At 34.9% G+C, this 26,489-nt stretch overlaps 1 protein-coding gene across 2 annotated transcripts; it reads right to left on the bottom strand.

The window, feature by feature from the left end:
* Positions 1-2,323: 2,323 nt before the first annotated feature.
* Positions 2,324-26,365, bottom strand: LOC135693984 (serine/threonine-protein phosphatase 1 regulatory subunit 10). Of its 2 annotated transcripts, none has more exons than XM_065212602.2 (29): positions 25,482-26,365; positions 21,607-21,641; positions 21,156-21,259; positions 19,214-19,324; positions 17,843-17,936; positions 17,418-17,459; positions 16,776-16,824; positions 16,342-16,410; positions 15,582-15,623; positions 15,387-15,423; positions 14,418-14,512; positions 13,541-13,635; positions 13,148-13,200; positions 12,594-12,643; positions 12,280-12,311; positions 12,038-12,077; positions 11,568-11,708; positions 10,905-10,969; positions 10,414-10,467; positions 9,799-9,876; positions 9,400-9,449; positions 9,052-9,133; positions 8,363-8,480; positions 7,881-7,943; positions 6,576-6,616; positions 6,040-6,118; positions 5,163-5,356; positions 4,703-4,787; positions 2,324-3,465 (listed from the first exon to the last, which is right to left on the bottom strand). In XM_065212602.2, the coding sequence occupies exons 1-29, from the start codon at positions 25,546-25,548 to the stop codon at positions 3,365-3,367; spliced, it is 2,166 nt and encodes a 721-aa protein (XP_065068674.2). In that variant the 5' UTR covers positions 25,549-26,365; the 3' UTR covers positions 2,324-3,364. The 2 variants fall into 2 exon arrangements, with proteins under 2 accessions (XP_065068674.2, XP_065068675.2); XM_065212603.2 differs by having other exon boundaries at positions 13,541-13,632.
* Positions 26,366-26,489: the final 124 nt, after the last annotated feature.

Genomic DNA, 26,489 nt, shown 5'->3' with positions numbered 1-26,489 from the left:
CCTGATCTTGAAGATCTGGAAATCTAAAATGGGTTTAGAAACTAGGCTGCTACCAGAGGCTCAGGGACCTATTGTTCTAAAACAAAAGACAGCATTTATAACTGCCAGAACAAAAAGTACTAAATAACCGTGAACATTATGGACAAAGGGGTGTTTCTATATGTAATAATACCAAATCGCGTTTTATTCAGAAACGAGAATTCAGATATTCATCTCTGCAAAATTTAAATGAAACTCATTCTAAAAAATAAGAACGAGACTGTCAGAAAAGGCAAAAAATGTCGAAACCACCCTCATTATGGTGAGCAACCACCACCGAGTTGAAAGAAGTGAGAAAACTTGGCATGTTTCTCGATATGAAAGAAGAGTGGAAAATTCTAGCCATAACCATCACAACATGTTTGTACACGTGCGGGAAGTTACACATTTGCGGCGGACAAATCTACATCAAAGGAGCTAAATACTTTTCTAGAATACTAATCTGAAGAAAATGGAGTTCACTACCCGATTCCTGTGCAATGATTTTATATATATTATGATCCGCCCATCCACAAGACCTGTGGCCAAGATATGGCATATGCTTGTCTTGAGTTTGAAGCCAATTGCCATCAAGATCATGAATAACCCTTCTGCTTATTTTAATTTCAGTCAATTTCCTTTCTTTCCTACTGGCTTTTTAAAAAACCAGGGAGGAGCTACAGAAATTTTAATCACTCCTACCTTTCTTGCTGAGAACGTTAGTAGCACATATCTTACAGGTCAGACGAGAAGAAACAAATTATGGATAAAACAGCAAAATAGCTTGATGAACAGCAAAATAGCTTGATGAACAGCAAAACGATCTAACAATATTTCTATATTTTTGTTTTTTTCCGGGAATAAGATATCCTTTTAGCCTGGCCACTGCAAGTGTTTCTGTTGAACAAAAATATTTTTCTGGTTAACAACGTTTTATGTTTTGAGTGACATTTTCTTTTGCTTGAAAGAGTGGCACCGCGACGGGTACATCCGCGACAAGCTTCACTTGCCTTGAGCCTTTGGGAATCTTTTCGACTTCAATTTGTGTATAAATTTATTCGTTTTTCATTGATCGTATTTTAGATTTAGTATCAAGTAATAAAATAACGTATTTGGCAGTTATGTAACCGCTACTTAGCCACTTAAAAATTCAACCATGTTGAAACTGATAAATGTTTCTAAAAAAGAGGATGAACCGCTTTTGGGCCTAAAATCCAAAACTACCAAAACATAATGCTTTGCATGTAATACTGCGACTGAATATTTACGACTGGAGTTATTAAGAAAGGGACTTTAACTTCGCTTTAAAAAACATCGCTTTGTTTCAAGTTTCACTTTCTTTACTAAATATTTATGCTTTACAAGAAGTTTATATTATCTCTGACCAACGTTGACATTTCAAAGTATCACCCTTTGGCCTCAGTGACATTTCTTAAACGCGACTTTTATAAACTAGCTAATTTTGCATTTCATAGACACTGGCTTTTAACGATTCTCCAAAAAGGAAAATTTGGGCAAAAACCTTGCTTTATTTGCACGTTTAAGTTTGACAGAAAGAAACATTCTCAAGTTAGCTAGGCAACTTTCTCTCACGAGGTCACGTACAAATACAACAGAAAATCAATTGCACGGTCTAAGATACAATGATACACAACATACCTGTGAATCGTTTACTTTGATAGGAAGAAAATTCTTTTTTTTCTGCGATTTTCGGCAAATTTCACAACTTGCTTGGTGACAATTTGGAACATTTCGTGGTTACACACGTGGTTGGAAGCACTTCAAATCGTCGATTGAGGAAACTGGGAACAACAGTTTTACCGCCAAAGTCTTATACTAGAGCCCATTCTCCTTCAGGGATTCAAAATTAAGATTAAAAGACGAATTTTTCTAAATAGGATATATTAGATATTAGGTGCCAAATCCTGGAATGCCATTCCTTATTCAATCAAAACAATCTCCTTCGATTATAATTTTTCGGGAGGTCCTTCTGAAAAATGAGAATATGATCAAGTACTTGACATTTTGACAGTAATTGATTTTTCAAATTCGTAAAAGCCTTGACCCATCATAATTTTTCATCTCATCATTCAGTCGTTTCCGTTTTGATATTTTCAAGTCCTTCAAAAGTCCGAATATCATAACCTCTGCTTTAAAAAACAAAGATGCTATTTGAGAACCTCGACTTTACTAGGCGCTGCTCCATGCAGTAAAACGAGCTTGTGTTGGTAGAAATAGTTTCCTTTCCCTGCCTAATATGAAAATAAAGCCAGATAGTAAAGACTATAAATTCAGTATTTCAACGTATTGGCAACTTTTCATTTTTCAATAAAAAAATCAATGAAACGAACTTACGATTTTAAGTTCCAGATTCTTATAATTTATCTAAAAGTATGACATGGTTATGACTTACTAATTATCTTAATAATTATAAATTGACTTACTAATTATACATTGCTTGCAGTCGACTATTTTCAGTTGAAAGATTTAAATAACTAACAAAGAGGTTTATCTACGATAACTGAAGAACGATGATTTTATTCTTTACATATGAAAATTCTGCTACAAACACCTGACAAACACTAGAGCAAAGACATTTTTATCAAATGAATTTAAGGGAAGACAAGTTATTCTAAAGAAGTAAATACAAATTATGAAGTACACTTCTATGAAGATTGTCGACTTGTTAAAAAAAGTGTCAGTAAGTTAACAAGAAACATCCTTCCATTTGCTTTAAAAGTCTGTTGGTGATCGCTTTACTCTGCATGATCAAAATGAGGTCTATTATTTCAAAAATTATTACAGGTCTGCAATAATATCTTGATCAAAGTACCCTGTGTTTTTTCGGTATTAACTGCTAACAATGGGCCTTTGCGAGCGTGGCGACGGTCCCAACAATAGCAGTAAACTTCTACGGATTAACCAAAATTTATTTTAGACTATCTAAAAATGCATTATGGGATGCTTGCGTAGCGCAATGGCTCATTGTTAGCAATGAGTCTTAGTGATAGCAGCTTGGATCAATAAAACAAACTGAAACCAAAGCGAAGTCTAATGGAAAGATTATGCGTACTCAAGCAATCAAATCATTTAGGGACTGGCAAAATGTAGATTCTACTGCAATATAACTCAACTAGCTTTCAAATTTTCAATACTATTAAATCTATACATTAATACACAAAAACGATCTTGTAATACACACAGGTTCATTAGCTACATTGCAACCAACAGAGTTGTGGTTCCTTTAGCTGAGGGCTCCATATAGAAAATTACGTTGTACGCGATTTTGCTTATCTTCTTAAGTATTCGATCATAAATTAACCAATCACAATCTCAATTGGCACTTTTATCTCGGCGGAGGACCATTCATCATGGGGTGCACGAATTTACAAGCCTGTCCGTTCCTGCAGCCTGTGGGTGTCATGAAATGACGGCACAAAGGAGGCTCTGCAACGAAATATAAGTTTGATAATTTCCTTTTTAAAGAAAACACAAAAAAGATCGGTTTAAAAGTAAAGTTGAACTTTGATTGAATGAATCCTTTGTTAAATGAAATTTTCCGTGTAACGAAATTAACAGTCAGTCTATTTAATAAGTTTATTAAGTTTAATGAACTTACTAAAGGTAAGACAAACAACTTTCTTGTTCCTTTTAAGGCTGGCTAAACCAGGGCTCTAATTCTCAATAAACTTTTTTTGAAGAAGGTTTTATCCAGAAACACATTGAAGACAAAACTTGTACGTAATGTGTTCAGTTATCAGTTACAGAAAAAAGTAGCAATTGCAACCGGAGCAATTCAAAACGAGGACACACCCAAACATGCCATGAAACTATGATCAACAGCTAACATATTCAAAAGCCAAAACATAGATTGTTGGTAAGTACTGAAAATTTACTTTAACTTAAAAACGAACCAAAATGAAAAGAAGCAGCTGAATTTTAATTAAATTATAACCGTTAATAGAAAGGCTTGGATAAAACGATTGATTAATTTCATCAAGATGAAAATTAGGCCGTCTATGAAAGGGAGTATTTCAGTGAAACAGCGACTAACGGTTATTTTAATTAGCAACGTTGAATAACTTTAAAAAGGACAGACTCTATACGTAAGTTCAACTATCATCAAGGAGTTTATAGACAATAACTGTTTGTCTTCTCCCAGTTACACTAATCTGTAGTTTTCGTTTCGATCCAGTTGGCATATGAAGTTGTCTGTGAAAAGGCTTTCTTAAATTGGTTGCAATGAGTTTTTAAAAACTGTAAAAGCATTTCTACAGCCAGGACTATTTTTTATCATGCAGTTGTTTTATAAACACCTCAAAGAGAATTCGTGACCTTCTGCAAAATACTTTTTTAAAATACTACTAAAAACTGAGAAGTCATTTGTTCTAGCAGCATTTAATGGGAACAGAAAACATGGGCAAATAACAACAGATCAACCAGCAAAATTCATCAACCAGCCATAAAACTGATCACTTAATTATATACCATTTTTCCGCTTCAGGTTATACGTTATTTATCTGGTTGGCAACTGTAAAACACAAGTCCTATTAAAGGCCTAACTATAAGTAGAGAGGTGCTTTTGACTGAACAACCCATATATAAAGAGGTTTGAAAACGCTTAAAGTGAAAATATGACGAAGGGTTCATGTGAGCTTTATGAAATGAAAAAAAGGCAGCTTACTCCCTCGGCCTCGCATGTGGGGACCACCCCTTCCTCGCCCCCTTCCTCTAAAATGTTCCTCTTCATTGCCCATATCAAAGTGATCCTAAAAGAAAAAAAAATAATTTGCATTGGCATTAGCTGTATAGCTGATAACTGCGTGCGACTGAAGAACTTTAATTTTCATAGTCAGGAGAATTATAATGAAAACAGAACGATAATACTAACTGCTTTGCATGCAAAAAAATAGGTCTGGTAACATTTAATAATCAATTAGATACACAAAACAGCATGCAAACCAATATAATGTATAAAAAACTGGATTCCGTGTAAGATTACAGCTAAAAACAAACGATGAAAGCAAAGCTTAATCAATATTTCACCTAAAAGGAGATTAAGCAGAACTTTTCGCTATCTAATTAGCATCTCCCTTCTAGCATAAATGCACCTGATTACATACACTCTCGAATCCAATACGTACCTCGCCATGCATTCCAACCATCGGAGGGCCATGAAAACGCGGTCTGAGGGGTCCACCGCGATGCATCATTGGCCTGCCCCTGAAATTTCCTCTTGGTCTTCCTTGAAATACGTTCATCGGAGGTCTAGGGACTCCCCCGCGAATAGGGAAACGCGGTACTCCTGGCGGAAAGCCTGGGCCAGGCACATCAGGGCCTAAAGTTCAATACAAAGGCTGATGACTTATTTTTTAGATAAAAAGTTACAAGTTTTAACGGTAGTTTTGAAATAAGTTTATCTTCAGTCGCTACCTTTTGTCAATCTCGCCAAAGCTCGCTAGTTTTTAAATTCAACATAAACTGGTCGATATCTGTACCAAAAAATAACTTTGATTGAGAGTTTTAGAAAAGCGGAGAGGTCTGCTAAAGGAAAGATGGACCTTATTTTATCTTGTTAAAGGTAGTGCAAAATGTACTTTTTGCACTTAGGAAAAACACGCTTGGTGTAGTTCTGTTGCTCGTAATATAGTTTTGCCATAATCATACAAAATTGCAGACCTTTCGATCGAGGGTAAATGTAGGTGGATTGAATTCAGTTAAAACTTGAATTTATAAACGCACAAATTTACTGAAAGGTATCTTGATTTTAGGAATATATTGCTGCCAACGAATAATAACGTGAATAAACAAAGCCATAAACAATGGCAAGGCGCAAAAATTGAACGCCAAATCAAAGCCAAACAAAACTCCGAAACCAATATTTTTTTAAAAAAAATATGTACTATGAGACTATAACCGGAGAACCCTACTAAGGTCTATGATAGATAAAAAGAAATAGAGACAGGAAAACTACAACAACTTAGACTGGCTACTTCGTCAAATGGTGATAAAATTACATACCCATAGGTCTCGCTCCACGCCCCATGAATTCTGGTCCACCAAGACGCGGGAAGTCCTGTGGTGACCCGGGTTTAGGCACCTGAAATCACCAAAGAGCTTGATGAAAAATCATTTTCTACACGGCTTAATGATCCGCCATTAAGGTAGTGTGCTTTGCTTAAAGGACAGGGTGATTTACTTAAAGGAAATGGAAATTTTATTCAAAAACGGTGCTTTATGTCTACCTCTTTTTCCTTATGTGTTTTTTTCCAGTATTCAAGTATCCGTGCCATCAAATTCAAATACTGATAATTTTGGCAGAAATTTGTCGTTTTTACGGAGATGTTTAAGTGCAGTCGATTCGTGCTTGTGCGGAAAAATTTTGGGCCATCTATTCGGGGAAAGAAATACATGTTTTGCTGTGAAAGGCGTGGGAAAAACAGTACTGTTCGCGCCAACTGAAAAATGGACTCCCTTCAGCTGCACCATGGCGACTGAGGTAAAAATTAATTACATCAAGTAATTAAATTCCGGTAAATATTTCATTACTTACTCACCATTATATGTTTCATAATGTTGTGTACGGAGGGCGATACATCTAAAAAAAGATTGGACAACGTCTAGCAAACGGTTTTTGCAAAGCATTTTCAAAACTACGTTGGAATTATTGTTCACCAGTAGACTATGGGCCGCAATAGATGACGGAGCATAGAAAGGGCCCACAGGTCAAGCACAGACTGGGGCCCAAGGCCCAACATAAAACTGGCTACCAGGCCGAGCATAAAAAGGGTCCCAGGTCAAGCATAGGTTTGGGCCCAAAGCCAAGCATAGATTGGGGCCCAAAGCCAAGCAAAGGTCACAGGGTCCCAGAAAGTCCTCGAATTCAAAAACAAGGAATTTCTCCCAAAGATGAAAATTTATTGATTTTTCTGTTGCCTTGAGGATCGTGTGTATCTTATCTCGTAGCTTAAAATCTGTCGAAAAACTGTTGGCATAACTTAAAGAGATTTTCTTATCCAGATTATAAATTGTCAAATAAGTATGGTTTGGCTGCTAAAAGGGGACTGAAGGCAAAGAACGACACCTTAAAAAGAGAGCCAGCAAAGCTTTGGACGCCCACTCTATAGCCAACTAGATGGGAATCAAAACACATGACAAAAAAATCTGGAGACATAACAGTGCCATAGACATCGACGTTCTACAGACGCTGTGCTTTGCAAAAGAGGCAAAACTGTTGGCTACAGCAAAGTCAAATTGTGTGGATGGGTTTTGAAGTGCTCCTTTTTCTTGGATAACTATTCACCAAACAGAATATATCTCACCAACAAATGCTTAGGCACCGTAGCCACTTACGATCAACGTACATAAGTCTATTCTTAAAAATTCAAAATAAATACTAATGGATGAGTCTACCCTAAATGGTGTATATGGGTTGTTCTAGTCTATTATAAATATTCGTTTCACATTATCTGTGAGCTGCGTCGCATTCGTCGGAGAAAATTACATAGAATGTTCGATGTACAATCCACCTCCTTTCTCTTTCTGTATTTGCAGTGGGCGTAATAATCTTCTTAGTAAACAAATACGCAGTGGCACTGTGGCAATGGGTTAGCCGAGACATAGTCTAGTCTCATTGCCGCCTACAATATTGGACAGAGCCGTTGAGCGTTGAGGCAAACCCCTTAACACGTGCCCCTGCCGGGAAGTTACGAAATATTAAGAAATATTAACATCAGAAAAGTGAGTTGTGGTTGGCAACTGAAATAACCTCTTTTGAGTCTAAATACTTGATAATAAACTCCTTCAGACGTACCGATCTAGCTACAGGTGAACATTGAAATAAAAAACCATAGAATTGATACCTGGATCTTTAACTTTAGCAAGCATCTCTGCAGTGGGGTCGCCTAGCAGGCTGTTGCCTTGACCTGTAATGATGCGACTTATTACTTCATGCAAGTACCATTGATAAAATGTCAAGAGCATGTGCAAAGGGTCTAACAGAAAATTAAAATCTCCTCCTTAAAGGCTCTTGCGCAACCGACACGCTTTTCAAAAGGCCGGCCTAATATCGTACTGCATGGAAATGCAAAAAAGTCCATTTCTCAAGACAACTGTCGCTAAGCATGCCGGTTGCGCATGAGCCTTCAAGCTCTACATTTCATTTCACACAACACTCAAAATCTAGCCTATAAAGACGATTATGACGTTCAATTCACAAGACGACAGCATTTTACATAGTCAAAAGGGTCTACTTTTGAAAGTCAGGAAATTACAATCCATCAGAGAAAATTATTTAAGAGTTTACAAGAGTGGTTGCAGAAATTCAATCAATTGTCATGCACACCTGGCTTATCATTTGCTTTTGCGGTTGCATCACTGTTAGATTGCGTGCTATTTGTCTGAAGTGATGTCGACGCTGCCTGCTGCACTGGAACAGAGGGTTTCGGATAGAGAGTTCCTTCCTAAAAAGAATTTGTCACTCACTGACTCAATGACTTACTTTAACAGGAAAAGATAATATGCACTAAAATTAGGGTTTGATTACTAGGAACTATTACTTCCGGTGTCCTATGACATTACAGTTTTAAACTCAACTTAAACAGCCTAGAATCAATGGTTTTGCAGACTAAAGCCGCTGAATACATTTGAGCGCTGCTTTGTCTCTTATGGACGGGTATAGTAATTAATGCTTGAATGCTCTTTGAATGTATCAAGGCTGTTTGAATGTATCAAGACATTTCTCACTGTTTTACATCAAGGCCATTCCATACCACAATAGGAGCTTAAATTTCAGTGTGGTTGCTGGGGTATTTAATTTTGAAATTTGAATGATTTGCAAGAACTAGGCCAATTTCAATTTGTTTCCTGAAGGTACCTACTTTAATTCTACAGCAAAAGCAATATATTTTGTATCTATCAAACTTCAAATTTTGACTTTAAACTTTCTGGTACGAAAGATGTTTTTGCTTGTTATTAATTAAGGGTTTTTCATGCTGTAAGTAAACAAGCAAATCTTTTATAGCTCTCACTTACCTCGTCGTGAGGAATCAATTTCGGCTCAGAAGGACCATGCTCCTCCGTTTCGCTGTCAGGTTCAGCCGGACTATCTGGCAGGCTAAAATGTTATTAATCATGTCAAAAATTGATGAGTTTAACAATTTCTCTCCTGCAATATAACCTTGTAAGAAAACACAAGTCACCGACAATAGTTGACATCAAACGTACTTTTGTGTGATATTACATCCCAGCAACTTCTAAGACAGAGATATCACCTTCGATGGCAAGTAGGGTTGGTGTTAACTTATTAGATTGCAATTAGGCAAACAAGTCATCAATGCATTAGTGGTACCATCAACCAGAATAATAAACATGACAACCAACCTTGCTTTTGTTAAAAATATATCAGCAAGAACCTTTTGCTCTCTTTCTTTCTGCAGGGAAGATACCAAAAGAAAAGAAAGTTATTTTTAGACAAAGATAAGGTTGTATTCTTAAGAGATATGGTTGAGCGAAAAACGTCTTTTTGTGAAAATTTCCAGTCGAGGAAATAGAAATAAAACAAAGTTTATTTATTATACATTTATTCATAGTTACTATTTAGGTAATCATTAAATTCTCATAAATGCAGATCGTCTTTTATTTGGCTAATTTTATTGGCTTAAAGAAAAGGAGCTGAAGCAAAAAAATGTAGAAAAAAAAGAGAAACAATTTGTCAAGTAATCAAGAGATAAATGTTCTACTTGAGCAAAAGGAAAACAAGGAAGGGAGATACAGTATTACCTGAATGTATTTTTCACGACTTTTTTCACCAGCTTCGACAGACAAAGGACTCATTTCAACTAAACAAGGCTTCTTCCACTGTAAAATTGATAAATATTATATTTACATAGAATGAAAACATGGGACATATTTAAGGATAGTTAATAAAACATTTGATATAAACTTCAAACTATAGATTGGCAAGCAGTGAAATTGTCGGCTAAACACGATTGTTGTGCATTGCTTTATTTTATGTCATTACATTGGGTTTGGTATCTTTTTCATATACTTGTCTCTGCATCCTCACTTTGTCAAAATATTAACAATATAACAGCCATCCTAACGTGTCATTAACTGTCAATTTACTTTTTTTCAAAAAAACTAAGGGTGCTTTTTCTACTGACTCACTCAACAGACAAAATAAACTACGAAATGGTGAACCAAAAACAAACAACAGGCCTGATAAACAAAACAAAAGAATTATCAAAAATCTTATAAACGTCTGAGGATTATGCCAAATTGAAAATTTTCTATGCTCAATACTCATTTCTTAAACTTTATAAGATTTGACTCGTGTTTTTGACAGCTCAACTCAAAATTGCATGTACGAATGACAATCAGTATTGCTTTTCTTACCATCGCTTTTTCAACCATTCTGTCTTCACCAAGTCTTCGAGCGTTTTCCAAGGCCTAAATTTTGCACAAAAAAATTAAAAACGTAAGCAGCAATTTAACAAATGTAAAACTTTGTAATACAGTAAAATGTAATAACAAATATAATAAAGTGTAATACTCTTACTTAAAAATTTCTTCTGCGTTATCAGAAACTTAAGCTGTTTTGTGAAATCAGATTTGGCCATGATACGGACATTAAAACATGAAACCGAAAAATTTAAACAGACGCCGGATGAGCCTCAAAATAATGGGAAAGCCAGAAAATTGCAAACACAGAAAAAAACACTCGGCTGATAAGTGCCAGAAAGTGAACAAGTGACGGGAGGAGCTGGTAAGAAACTAATGTACTGTTTTTATCAAAAGACCATCACTACATCAGGTTAGGTTGGAGCGAAAAAAACGTTGTATACCGCAGAATTCAGTAATATTTCAAAGCACCGTTATCAACTAACCTCTCTCTCACGAACGAGTTCGTTGTGTTTTGCCATCGAAAAGTTCATTGTATGGTGCATTGACGCTGAAGAAATTAAAAAATAAATGAAAAAAGTACCAAAGAAGGCTATTGGCTATCAATGAGAGTTTATAAATCAGAATTAAGGGTTTAAAATGGTAAAGCACATTGAAAATACAAAAACACTTTGCAACTAGCTTTGTATAAAAATATATGACACAGCTTTAAAGGCACAAAAGACGAAAACGGAACATATACCCGAACAAGAATATTGTTAAATATGTAAAAAATTATAACAAAATCACAAAAAGATTCAGTTTGTCAAGACAAACCATTCAAATCCTATCAGTAATGGACATATCAAATGAAAGACTTAAATAGTTTAGGGAACGAAAGCTAAAATTTCCTACATCCCAAAAAAACGTCTTAAAACCTACTAAGAATCAAATTCAAACCCCAATTCTTATGGCAATCGAATCGTTAACCTTGAAGTAAGAGTCTATGTGCTTTTGATCTATTTATAAAAATTTTGTTTGATTTAATCACAGCTTCTAGCAAACAAAGAAAGTTAGACTCTAATGAAAAGAAACAAAAATAACTCGCAGGAAAAAACAAAATGTCAAGGTGGATTTCTAACGTTTCAAATAGCTAATGCGACATTCACCTAGTTCTTCCTCGTCCAGTTCAAAGTAACAAACTTTGATAAGGTTTTCTTCATTTGCCCATGTGATCGACCTCTTTGTCTTCTTAGCCTTTTTGGACGGCGGCCCGGAGCGATCTTTATCCTGTTCTCCCTTTTCGTTGTCTAATTGAAAGCAAACAATTTATTGGATTATTCTAACAACAATTATCAAACTATTCAAAGAATAGAAGATAGACCGCTATCCTGGGACAAATACTATTATTTACAAAGAAATCTTTGCCTATGTTCAAATATATTTCATATTAAAGTTTTAAAACCAAGCTTGACACCTGCGACTTTCAACTTACACACTGAATATTCAGTCAAGGCAAAATTACAAGGGTATCAGCACCAGAGTACACGAAGCTTCAAAGATACTGTTCAACTTAGTTAAGGCATTACGAATTGAAAGTAAGTGAGTGAGTCTGAGAAAGTGTATTTAAAATCAATACCTTGGCTATCCTCGTCTTCATTTTTAGCTGTTTGATCAACCTTTGAATAAAACATGTAACGGATTTAGATACAAAGTTAAACATTTGATTACTAAAGTTAGGTTTCTACTTAAGATTCATTTAAACATAAAGTTTTCAAACACTTTGTAAAAAAGAGTGCAGCAGAATGGCTACAGTGTACACAGGCCACTAGCTTCGATGATAATATAGAATACAAAACTATTAAACAATATAAAACTTACAGTGTCTTCTTCAGTCTTGTTTTCACCTTTCTCTGCAAGAGAAAATTCACTAGTAAAAAGCCACCCAAAGCAAACCCTGAGGCCGATAAATTCTTACTTGGCTACTAGAAAACCTTAAAACTTTCTGGGCTTTATTGAAATGATATTGTGACAAAAGACATGGCAATAAAAAACAACCTAGTATATGAACTTCTGCATAATTGAGACGATAATTTACATTTACATGCTTATCATATATAGGATGAGCTCAGCACGAATAAAAATGAGATTTAATTGGCTTCGGGTTTCAAAATCAAGCTTGTTTAGTGTCCTACCTCTCTCCTGATCTCCTCTCAATGGCGATGCGTACGGTTTATCAGAATTCCTTGAAATAAAAATCGAAGATTACAAACATTCATTTATTGCCTTCTTGTAATTTCTAGCCTAAGCATTAACAAAATCAAGTCAACAATTGGGGCGTGGAAGGTGGAGTGGCTATGGCTACGAAAAAAATTATTTGAGAGGTTGGGTGGAAATATTGATATGAAATAAAATACTAGCTGCATAATGAATCTACTACAAGACTAAAGTGCGAAATGCGTCCGAAAAATTACATATCTGTAGGCAAACGCATTTCTCGAATTATTGCTGTTTATTTAAAACCTTATGGCTCGTAACTTGCAGATAAAATAAATATCACAAAGATCCCATTTTCATTCAGAGCCAGTTAACAACGACGCTTAAAAACTGCTGCAAATCATAGAAAACCAAAGACTCAGATGATAGGTCACTTTCAGAAAAGAAACACAGACGTTTACCAAGGCATAAAGATATATTTGCTAATGGCTATTAGATTACAACGAGTAATAACTCAATAGTAAAAACATACTTGTCTCCATTCACGCTTTTATTATTCAGTATTTCATCCAGTGGCAATGTAGTCTATAAAGAAAGAATGGGCTCATGAAAATAGCTACAAACGGTAGAGTTAACAAGTTAACAAAGAAAACAGAAACTCCCTAAAGCAGTTCATGTAACGATAAGTTTTCAATTCCCTTCCCAATTTGTGTTATCAGAACGGATGAAAAAAGCTTTTGACTATAGACGCAAACACAGCATTCGGTTCAGCAGCAACACAAGTCCACAGTAAACCAGTATGATATGATATAGTTTAAAGTCTTTCAGGATGATAAGCAAATGTAAATCTCGTAGCAATTAGACAAGTAGCTAGATCTGTGCTTTCTCCGTTGAAGCCCTGGACAAAGATACATTGCATGCGTACCTTTGACGTAAGGGGCTTTTTCTTCTTTTTGATTGGTTTAGATGCCACAGCCACCATGGCATTCATAAGGCCAAAGCTTTCCATAGCCACAGCTGCTAGAATCGAGATAAAATTAGGCCATAAGACAGCTTTGACTTCACAGCATTTAAACGATGAAATACGCGACTAACACAAGCTTTGAAATGAACACGACAAATCTAATGTAAAAAAAGGATTTCTACTACATCAAATGCTTCTATTCAGTTACATACAACGTGTATCAGTTATATACAAAATTCAAGTGCTACATTCAAATTTAAAATGACACACTAATTCTGTTTCCTTAAGTGCAAATTTTTAAAGGAGACAACGTGATTTGTCTTTTAAGCAAAATTGAATGGAGGCCCATACTAAATTCAATTTCCGGGATGCCTCTTAACAAAACATTGAGACTTATTTCATATTCACAGAATTTTCAAATGATAAAATTTATACCCGGTATATAAGAAATTAGGGTTGGTAGGTACTTTAGATATCTGTGTAGTAGTGGAAAGTAGTTACGGTGTAACAATAGATTTATAAGAGGCTTTTGTACGTCTTGTAGTTTGATTGTTATATTTTAATGATTTTTCTTTAAGTTTAATTACATAAATAAAATATTCCTGCAGGATAGACGTTAGACTCAAATAAGCTGTTATAAATGTGAAATTACATGGTTGGCTAAAAGTGACATAATATTTATAACCTATGTCTGTTTAAGGTGCCAATATGCTAGAATTTTTAATCAGAACTCTTTCGAAAAAAAAATCTACACAAAAGTGCTGTTTAAATTCTTATGAGGAAATGAAATCTTTAAAATATTCGGTGATTAGATGAAAAAAACAATGAAGTAACTTACGCTTTGAATCCAAGGAGTTCTTCCGCTGTTTTTCATCTGTCTGCTTCGGCTTTTTCTCTGGTGGCGGTTGGATTTTCTCCTCCGTACTTCCTTGTCTAGGTATAAAAATATGGTTAAATTGAAAAAAAATTAATTCTTTTTGGAAAGGAACAATAAATCTTAATCCAGTACTTTCTGTCTTGGACACCAGTGCAAAAGATGTTGGAGATGATCTCCTAAACTTAGCTCTAAATACTTCAACAAGATGATCAACTCCTTCCCCTCCCCACTTCTTTGATAAACCCCCTCTCAAACCATCCTCTATTATGTTGCCAGATTGTGAAAAAGAAGCCAATTCACAACTTCTTTTTAATGCTTATTGTATTAGAGTACTTATATACACAAAAGTTCATATAATCTAATTTGAGAGATATTTTTCCAGTTCAGATCTTTTCCAACCAGCCTGGGTCACAAATGTTGTTTATAGATTAAATTCTCCATACCAAATAAGCCCACCCCTAAAAAGCTTCGAGTAAGGCCCTCCTCTCTAGAAACGAATTGGGAACAAACCCCTGCATGATTACGATAAGCACTGCTAGCATGTCCAAGATGAAGGATTGTTTAACGACAGATTAGAGTCGAGGATTGGGAGACTGGTTGTACAGCATTAGTAAGTAACCGCACACAGTTAAAATCTAAATAACTGGCTAGAAGGAACGAGCATAGCCTCTCTGTTCGAAATAAAAAGCCTTTCTCATTTCTGGTGTATATATTTCTGGCACATGGCAATATGGAAACGCCGTTCTACCCCAGATTGGTGTGGGAGAGTGTTGCTTGTTATAAGTATCATGAAGGGAAAATTTGCGGTGAGATCCAGTTAATACAGAAAATACTCTAGCCAATAACAAAAATATTCACATGATGATACTAAAATACCTTTTAACTGAAAATGACTGCAAAAATAGAATAGATAAGAAGGGGCAAGCAAACCTCTGTCTTTTGATAGTTCCAACAGGGCACTCATCTCCTAAAACAAAATATAAACAGTGAAATGAGAGAAAATAATCAATGCTGCAAAGATTATGAAAACTGTACGTTATATGATTGAAGATTTCACACAATACAAGGATTCATCATTAGATCAAAATGAAATATGATATGCATATATACATAATATAAATAAACCTGTTTTTTCTGCATCTTTAGAGTTGCTTTTGGATCCTTTATCTAGAAAGACATAGGTACTATTAAAAGCTAATGAAAATTGCTGCCAAATGATCGCATTAGGTGTGAAGCTTGGTGTAGCAACTTAAAACCACCCTGTTCTATACACCGAATAGCGTATATTAAAAAGTAGTTACATAATGGTGCCGTTCTAAGAATGATGCTGTGAAACTAGGCTATGGAAGAAACTAAAAATCGTCATATGCAGAGCTGCTTAAGAAAAGTGCCCAGATACGAAACTTTGCTGTAACTGGCGATATCTCTGAGTTCTGTCATATCCAATCATCCTGTCTTGATTCAATGATGTCTTATTGAATCATTGCGGTTGAACCGAGTTTGTTTGTTTGTTCAATAAAGTAAGGTCAAACAAACAACTGTAATAATAACAAGATTTACAATACAACAGATACAAATTAATTGATTGCAAATTCTTCTGGAAAATGAAGCTGTAGCCTTCTGTTGGAGCAACAGCAAACAAAAGTGCCATGCATACAGCCATACATAATGCCGCACACCCTCACCTCTTACATAAGATACATCCCGGATTTCCGAAATTTCCATGCCAAAAAATCACAATGCCCAACATAAATCTATGAACTATGTCTTACATATCCCTGTATCATCGTAAGCTTAGAAATAGCGACTTTTTATAGCTGGCTGTTCAATAAGATCCAATACAAATATTCAAAAAACATACTGAAACAAGCAAAATTCCCTTTACCGTTATTGTTTCCTCCTCTTATCATCCCTTTCCATTCTTTTATAAGATACATTGCACCTTTCCGCAGATCTACAAAAAAAACCAGCCTTATCAAAAAACTCTATATTTCTCCCCATAAAATTTACAAGAACATGTCAAACTTGACTCATGTTCTGTATTCTACATATATGATTTTTTTTCAAAAACATTTTTTGATATAATCTTTTATTTTTAATAAAAGTTATATATTTAAGTTTTTGTTATTTCTTAACATCTTTATTGAGTTCTCCTGACAATGACTTTGCACGGTTACTTGAAGCATGAAGCAAACGCTTTCAAGCTTCCCCACTTAGGTAACATTTTCTACTCTCATTCATGCCATCAATTTTCAAACTTGGTTTTTTGACAAAGATGATTATAATACAGTTAAATAGAGATTCACTTTTCAAACATACCAGGATCTGTGGACTTTGTCAACTGTTTCACCACTTTGCCAGTGTTACCCTACAAAAACCATGAATTAGTGTGCTTTGGTCAATCATAGAGTGTTGTGCATCATAGCAACGTCACTTTGATGGCTGGACGTATAGATTAAGCCAACGCAAGGTTGTAACTTTGCACCTAACACTTGATCATCAAGCAATTAAAAGGCTATCAAACAAAGATATTACACTAATAAAGAGGAATAGAAACTAATAAAGATTCATTTCACACTGCCCGCTTAAAGCATTTTATAATATAAATTTAATTGCAGAATATAAAAAGGCTGAGAAAAACAAAAGCTAACCCCCAGCAGTACAATCACCTTCGGTTTTTAGGCCATCACTGCTTGCCACTTTTTATAATAAAACCTAATCGATCTTTATGAACAACTGACACAAAATGGGGAACAGGATCAGCATTATCAAGCAGAGATAACATTGGCAGAGGGGGGGGGGGCATATGTGCCCTAATGGTTAAGAACAATAGGTGACAGTGTTTTGCTTCAAAAGAAACAAATTTATCAATTGTCGTAACAAAGCTAAATCCCTCATAATTCCCAACTGTATGTTTCTAACAAAAGATAAATCAAAGTTAATTGGCATCTAGACACTTACTTGCTTCAGGGTATTGATTGTCACAGGAAGGCATTTCAAAACCTAAAAAACAAGCACATACTGTAATACAGCTTACTTATGTTACCAGATATATAAAAAATGTTCCCCCATATAATTGAAATATATTTGCTTGCACTACTTTGCTGTTGCCATAAGTAAAAGTGGAACAGCAGAATTCGTATTTTTACCAATCCTGGTCAAAATATTGCAACAAAAGGGCTTATATCACTATTTTTACAAACCTACCCAATGTGTACTGGTAACTTAGAGGAAGAAAATTGAGACCTTACATAGTCAATTTTTAAACTTGTTTAGACCTTTAAAATACATTAAATTTATAGTTTAACAGAGAGCAGTCACTAAACAGAAATATATCATAAATACATTCAAATGACATGACACATCAGGCAAAAATAATTCATTACCTCAATTATCTCAAGAAGCAAATGCACATTTTCGCTCTTAGCATACTCATTCAACCATTTATTCAAAATCCCCCAGCCACCTGAAGTTAGAAACCTAGAGAGAATTGTGACAAACTTAAACAGAATCAATAGTCAGTCATAGGAAATTAACAGTTAAACTCTAGAAAACTGGGCAAAAAATGAAGCTCCTTTTACCTTATAATGCTGATCTGATCACTTTAGCATGTGGTAGAAGTTTTTAATAAACTCTTGTCTTAAGGCCAATGATTTTGGTTGCAGGAACAAAAATATTTGTGATAATTATGGTTTGTCAATCAATAAGCTCCACATGCCAGAGGAGACTTGAAAAACTTTGACCTCAGTTAAAAGATTTGTTGCTCCATGTGTTACAAAGAACAATGAAGGGAATATTATGACTAACTCTAAAATATACATGTTGCAAATTATTAGGGCAAAAAAACATATGCCATGCACAACCAAGCATCCTCAGGCCTTTTCGTTTGATGCGAGCGATCACCTGTGACTGCGTCAGCACTTGCGCAAACCCAACCATGCAAGTGTTTGATCGCTAATGCAAAATGGTAAATTGTATCTTTTGTGAACCAAGCAAGTGACATAGACAATACTAAGCCAGTATATCAAAACACAGGAAATATAAGTAAGCTGACTTAACCACATTTCAACGAAAATATGCATTTGAAAATAAATTCCACAGCGAATGTTTAGGACTACTTTGGGTACTTAGTATTTGAACTACAATAGCACTTAAGAAATTTTCTGGGCAGTAAAGGCTTTTTCAAAAAAGTATGGTACAACATTTTGCAATCATCTGTCAATAACGTCTTTATGACCTTCGTGATGTAAATAAATTGTACAAAACGAAGCACACTTATAAAGGGGGTTTAGTCTTTCCTGGAGTACATTAAAGGTCATCCTAGCAGTTCTTTTTCATTTGGTGTTACCTCAAACAAAGGGTACCTTATAACAGGATCAATTTGTTCACTATCAGAGCGATCGCTCGCGCAAGAGAAATCATACGAGCGATGGGCCACTTGCGTGGGCTATTTCTTACGAAAAGGCCTGCATTCTTTTCACAGCAAAATTGGTTTTGGAAATAAAGTATATATAATTGATATTGCCAAGTCACATACAGAATTACACTAAGCTTAACGATGTTAAGTTTCTCTGTTTTACAAAAACATACTGAATATTTGCCTTTTGAGACATCTAAAAGTATCCTAAATGCATTTGATAGAGTGAGTAATGGGTAAGCCTGTTAATGAGCATAAGCTGCATTATGTAATAATCCATCTTGAAAAAATGTATACATGAGAAATAAAATATTCAGTGTATGGATTTTTAGTGACATACCTCTCTAGTGTGTCTCTGTTAACTAAATTGCCTTTAGACTGATCACAAGTTGCTCTCAAGATGTTCAAGTAAATGCATCTGCTCATCATCTTTTCAGCATCCTTCATCAAACTAAAATTTTAAAAACGAAGATTACGGCCTTCATATTTACTGTGCATTTGACGGTTTAGCCTAAAAGATTACACCTTTTAAATAGTCCATTAAATACACCATATCAACTCAAAACAACTCAAATTAACTCAAATCAATTCAAACAAAATTAATGACACTTGAAAATATTTGCATGCTAAGGGAGGACATTTAGCTATTTCCAGCAATTAGCAACCAAAATAAATAATTCATCATAAAAATAAAAAGATGAAATTTTGACAAACAATGCCAACCATCATTGTTACTGTGGCACATTATGAAGGCTTGTCAATGCAGTCTCTGGGTCAGTTTACCCAGTCTATTGCTTTTGTCAAAACATATAAACATGTGTTAACTATTTCTGCAGGTTAACAATTGCCCTTGCAAAAATGGGTATCATTCAAAAGGGAGAAGGAAATTTACAGTAACGAAGTCCTGTATTGACTCTAATTGGACATTGTTAGTGACTTCCTTCTCATTCATTTCATCACATTCAAATGTCAAAGCGCAAGCATCCCCTACTTCACTCTCAAATCACACATTCATTAATCCCTATTTGTTTTGCCAACATAACCCATGTTAATTTTAGAGTTTCAAGCTGTCTATTCAGTAGGTTAATCTGACTCTCAAATTGCAATGAAATGTTACCAATCCATGGTAGTTTCAAATAAACTGGGAACTTTTGCAGACCAAACTTTTGAACAGCCAAAAAACTTGCAATCTTCTCCTTAGTATAAGATAAAATGACATCTTCTGGATAACCGCTGTCCAGAAAGATTGTTTTAAGTTTTTCCAGTCCAGCGTGCAGTTTAGACTTGGAGCAGATCATCAGTGCCCTATGTGCTAAGGTTTTGACAAGGTTGACTTTATATTGTTTTGAGCAAAATGAATTCCAGCTTATGTACAGACTGATAAATGTAGGCTGGAGATATACCCATGTTAAGAAATCCAGCGATAGACTTTATGACCAAAACATCTAAAAATGGCAAGGAATCATTATCTTCCTTTTCAAATGAAAACTGGAGGGCTGGGTGTAGGTTATTAAGGCGTTTTAGAAAAATATCACCAGGCTTCATGAAAGCCAACAAAGATGTTGACCAAGGAAGGTCCCAGAGGATAATTGGCCAAGGCAGGATATGTTTTGGATAATTGGCAGAGCCTGGTCGTCTTTTCATCTAGCAGTTTTGGAATCGATCTACATACAAACGAAAAAGCTGCAATTGTGGAGACAGAAAGAGTTCATTTTCTCTCTTGGACTCCAGTGGTAATTTTTCACGCAGCACTGATTGGTCAACTATACTGGTCTTGTGCTTGCGTTTTTCTGATTGGCCTTTTTAAATCCACATATGGGTATATATTTTTAATCGTGTTCTTTCGAACTTTCGTTCTGACGTTTTATGCGCTGAGTAGTCTCAGACGAAAAATATTTTAGTTAATATGTTGTATAATAATTGCTTTTTTCAAAGCCATTTTCAAATTCTGTACTGCCAAAAAATGTAATTTTTAGTTCAGCTAGAATCAATACATGCCATATGCACAACGTCTTTTTTCTAGTTCCATGTTCTCCACACATTGAATAGGACTCACTGGGTTGGAAACAACATGTTAGTTGATGGATGGATGTATTTAGTGGCTGCATTGATCATTGCTTTGATACTAAACTCTAATCCTAACCACAATCCAAACAACAAGGATAACTAGCAAATACAAGGCAGTGTCAGGTTTTAAGCGAATGAGAATTATGTCAATGTGATGCAAAAATATAATTTTAACAGAAATATTTGCTGTTTGCTTGGGAAAATTTCTGGCTTACCCAACCACTCTCAAAACTTCTTGTGGTGTTTTAATGTCACCATCAATGCCAAGCATTGGTTTTAAGGCATTAAGAAGCATTCTTGGCTCCCCTCCAGAAGAACCCTGAAATGACAAATATACAAATATGGGTGAGAAAGATATCAACAGAAATTCTTTACCATTACATTCATATTTACCATTAATATTTCAAAAATTATTTGTGTTTTGTCTGTTAACCCTATCTTATCCTTAGTGAGCCATAATTTTCAGCTGATCACAATGTACAAAATATGTTTTAAAGTCACCATACAGCTACCTGTTTCTAGCTAAGTTATTATAGTTGTAAGTTAAGATCATTTTTAAACAATAAATTATTTTCCATGCTACTCAATAAATATGTAGCTTGTCTAAAGCAAACAAAAAATCCTACAGGCAAGATAATATTATTTGCTTTAAATTTGAAAACTTACCATTCTTACAATGATAGGATTCAAGTTCTCAGATTCTAAAAAAAAAATTAAAAAGTATTATAGAAAAAATACCAATTAGAAGACTCTAGCACATCAATAAAACAAAGAAGTTCTTACAGATTTGCAATCATTTTTTTGCTAAACACCAAACTTTCATACTCCAGAGTGCCAAATCTTCAACTACAACCAAGCTGAAATTGGGACACACTGTGAGAATGATTAATAATAGGTGAGAAGCCTTACATTATTTGTATTTCAAACATAAAAAGACATTATTAAATTAAAAAAAATAGTATTGGAATCACAGCAAAGTTGGTGCTTAAATGTCTATCAAAGTACTGTTTATGGTACTTCAGTCATGGCTGCTTTGATTTCTTTCAGAACAATGAGTAACTTATCAAAGTCAAGAGCATGTTGATATCAAAAGGAAAAACTGAATGTTTGGGGTGAGTATAACAGCTCTGCATGGATTTGGCAGATCTGTACTACAGATAAAACTTTTTGTATGCCTTTCTTCAGAAAATCATTTGAGGAATAGCACATTTCTCAATTGCTTCCCCAAACAGCGTGCAGTTATGTTTGTAGTTGTCTTGGCAGATATTAGTTGAGGAAAGAAACTATTTGGGATGTTAGCATTTGGCAAAATCACTTATAAATTTCTAAAGAATTATTATTTGAAAGATATTACTATACTGTGCTTTTCTTCAACAGGAGTTCATGAAGCCATATTTTATGAGCCATTCCTGTTGTTGTGTTTTGAAAACATAAACACATATGATGTAGCAATTCTTAGCTTAATTGTTCTTTTTGTGTGAAAAAACTAATAATGTATTTTCCCATAAATTTCTTTTTAAGTGTTAGTTTTAAATAAACCAAAGACTTTTATTTCTAAGAACTGATAAAACAGTTTAAATTTTGGTCTCCTTTGTCAGAAAAAGATTCCCCTTAGTGGATTTTGAGAAGAATAAAGAACATGAATAAATGTCCACTCTTTTTTCTATATAAAATACACACTTAAATCTAGCTCAGCTTTGATTTTGATTATCTTCTCATATTTTCTGCCTAATTTTTGGCAACTATTGAAATTCTATCACCAACAATAGTATAATAGCTTTTTGATAATCAAACTGAAAAGCCTTGCAACCCATAAGAAAACAGTCACCACACCATAGATTTGCTTTTACTTTAAAACACTGTACACTTAGAGCCGGTTTACATGAAGTGGGATAGCCCACTTGAGTGGGCTAGTTTCTGTAGGTGAGATTGCATTTGCAAGCATTTACATGAGGGCGCGATTTATCTCACTTAGGTGGGATGGCCAACAGCCTCTTTTTTGAAAATTTTAAATGAGGTTTTTTAGTTTTTGGCCCCACAATAATAAATATCAGGCTTCCTCAACAATGGCGAAAAACAATTGCATTCCTTTTCTGTCCATTAAATCACACATTATGCTCGGATTCGTACTTCAGTTAGACGGAATTCTGATTTTGTGTTCACTCTATCAAAAGTATACAATCAACATGTTAGTGTCATTTCAATTGAGAAAACGTTTTAATTCTCTAGATTTCTGTAGACCTTTATTACAGTTATAGCAGAAGAGGCCGAACTTTTGCTGCTGATTCATACGACATTATGATTTGGTTTAGTTTGCAACAACTTCCTCTATGCAAGTGCAATGACTTTCAGTCAGTGGGCTAGCCCACCTGATTGCATTTACATGGATAATTTTCATCCCACCTGACACAGATCCCACCCGTCCTTCTCGAGAATCTCACCTGAGCAGAGAACAAAGGAATGGAGAAATACAGAGAACAAAGGAATGGAGAGAAAGCATCGATCCCACTCAAGCTAACCAGCCCACTTAAATGGGCTAGCCCACTTCATGTAAAGAGGCCCCTACACTGGGATGCCAGAGATTGCCTTTTGATAGGATGGGGAAGGGGGACCAAAGTGCCTTTTATATAAAAGTTCCCTTGACAATAGCCTCTTGTAATTATCAAAGAACTTGTTAAAAATTTCTTAGCAAAAAGTTAGCCAATTTTCTTGATGCCTACAGAAGACTGAAATTAAATGATTGTTACATAAGAATTGTTAGAAGCTGGGAATTACTGTTCAAATGCCTTATAACTCAAGGCTGCTCCTTTACCCCTAAGTTGCTTTGACATCCCTGCGCTTAAATTTTCTACATTAGCTGTCCCAGCTTGCCCTGTCAATATTTCTAATGATTTTTTTTAATTTTCAGCAAATCTAAGTCCCTTGTTTGTCACGTGTTTTGTAAAAAAAATCTGTAGAAAAATTTCAATAGTTTACATGTGTTTCAATTCCAACATAAAAAATGTCGAAAATATTTGAATACCCCATTCATCCCAGCTGTGTCATTATCAAGAGAGTGGGGATCTTGGGCCTGGTTTTTGTAACATATTGTTATCATCATACATTGTTATCTCCATACTTCCTTACTCTACAACATCCAAAAAATTAGAAAATTCTCAAAAGATTATTTTATACAGTCTCCTTACTTTTGCATATTTATGCCCATTTATGACAAAAATCTTAAAATTCATCATCAAGCTTAAACTAAGTAAAAGTTAATATCTGAATCTAATCTGGATGTTTTTATTATTTTTTGCTTTTTTTCAGCTTCTTAGAATCAGAATATAACCAAAGTGATTCTTCCTCACATTACGTAGTTACATTACAAGAAATTAAATTTAATAGTAATTTTTCCTGAACCAAATGAAAAACCAGAGCTGTGTAAAAAGGGCACATTTTGTCTATTAGAATGCCCTTTGTGCCTTGATGCTATCAGCATAAGACATAGTGTTTACAATTTTCCTAGCCATTTTGAATTTCATCAACAACACAAAGTTTCTTATAAATCTATGGGAAAACAATGACTAGGAATCTGACAGGTAATCATCTTTGAGCTAAATTCAGTTGTTTCTTGTTTGTTAGGCTTTATGGAAAGATCTCAATTACAGAAGCGCTTTATATCACTTTTAGTCCCATCTCTTGCTATGAAATATTCAAAAGAATGTTGTAGGTTTGTTGGTATAACTTTTGACAGGGTTATTAAATTTCAGTAAAAATATAAGATCTTATCAAGCAAAAATTAATTCTTAGTAATAATAATTCTTAGTAATAACTTTTAAAAATGCACCAATTAAAACAAGAGCTGGCAAGTGAAACCAACCAGAAGACCTACTCCAACCTAAAACATTATCTTTTATTTCAAATGTAAACATCCTGAATATGTCTATCTGGACAAGGAAACAAAAATACTGGGTTGGTGGAATGCTGCTGCTCCTAACAAAACCAATAAATACAACACTCCTATGTTATCAAGATCTCGATAAGAATATCAAAAGATGTCAGTCAATTCTCATTTGTTTCCATAGCATTAATTAGCCTCAATTGTACCTGATTGTTGCATAACTCTCAATAAGTATTTTAAAGCAATTGATTATTCTATAATGCATTTCAAAGAGGAAATATTGCCAGTATTTTGATATTCTTGAGCAAAAACGTTAACACTTTTGAGCACGAGCAATATAACCACCGTTGGTTAAAGTTAATATGCTAAATGTAAAAGTGCATTCCTCCCCTTTTTTCTAATCTCGCAAGCAACTCGATTTCAGTTAATTTATCTTTATCCACGTATTTTTCCATTTTTGTCTATCTTTAAATACAAAGTTTGATCAAAATTTGAAGATAAGGCGAAGTTTCTAAATAAGGGACGTAGGAATACTGATAAAAGCAAGGCGAGAGACAGGCAGGTATCGGGAGTACAAAATGAATTCAACGAGCTGGCCTAAAGTAAGAAAATATAGAAACACGAGATAAAACAAATCTTTTTCAAATAGATTCCATCAAACCTGACGAAGGATCCTGGATCACATCCATTGAGTCAAACAAAAAGCCTTCCTCTCTTAAATTCCCCATTACACGTATTTAAACAGGTGGACTGCAAGGAACTACCGCCTGCTTCTTCTCGCTTTTTAAAATACGTTAACAGAACTTCACAAGCTAAATTCACCCAGCGATATGGAATGACTAATAGTACAGGAACCAAATCATGAACTGATTATTTTGTACTCAGTTAATGACAGTAATGTTCATCCAGATCTGCCACTTTCGCAGTCTTCGAAAATGATCAGGAACCCTGCTCCTTCCTGAAGAAAATCGCGTTTGCAATGGGAACACTTCTCGAGCCCGCTGCATTCAATAATTTCTTGCTTAATTTTGCTTGAACATCGCACAACTAGGAAGGATTTTTGACCCTATTTCAATTATCAGGACCGATCATTCGTCCTTTTTTGTTACTGTACTATCCGCCATTTTTCTTTTATTAAGGCCTAACTTATAAGAGGGCTTCGCAGACATGAATCCAGTTATTAAATTCCACTAATGTGGACAGACTGGTTCAATATTTTAAAAGAAGGTTTTCCTTTTATAATTACTGCTAAAATTTCAGAAGGTATCTCAAAGAACCAAAAAGTTTGACAGCAAATTGGTTGTACAGGCCCAGAGGCAGCACAGACGCTTTGCCGTCGCTTACGTCTACTCCAACAACTCTGCATTTACAGAAAGGCCAGCATCATTCAGGAATTAACTATGTTTTTTAATCTTAATACCTTTCTTTAAAAAAAGAAACATGGAATAATATCTTCGACTTTTCCTTCCTAAATCGATTGTGTCAATGCCAACATTGCTTATGTCCTTTCCAACGCTAAAATAATGAAGGTAATCGCATAGCAAGTTTTCTCCCTCAGCGTGAGACAGCAGTCGTGGTTATAGCTGTCAATCATTTTCTAAATAAGGTATGTATGCGTTCAAATATGGGCTAAGCTGTGCAGGTAATTCAATTCAACTTGAATTCTAAT

The sequence above is a fragment of the Rhopilema esculentum genome, chromosome 11 (assembly GCF_057945365.1).
Source record: "Rhopilema esculentum isolate cy_ngs chromosome 11, ASM5794536v1, whole genome shotgun sequence".
Classification (NCBI taxonomy): Eukaryota; Metazoa; Cnidaria; class Scyphozoa; order Rhizostomeae; family Rhizostomatidae; genus Rhopilema; species Rhopilema esculentum.
Note: the sequence above shows the minus strand (reverse complement) of the source record. Positions and strands in the feature narration are given on the sequence as shown.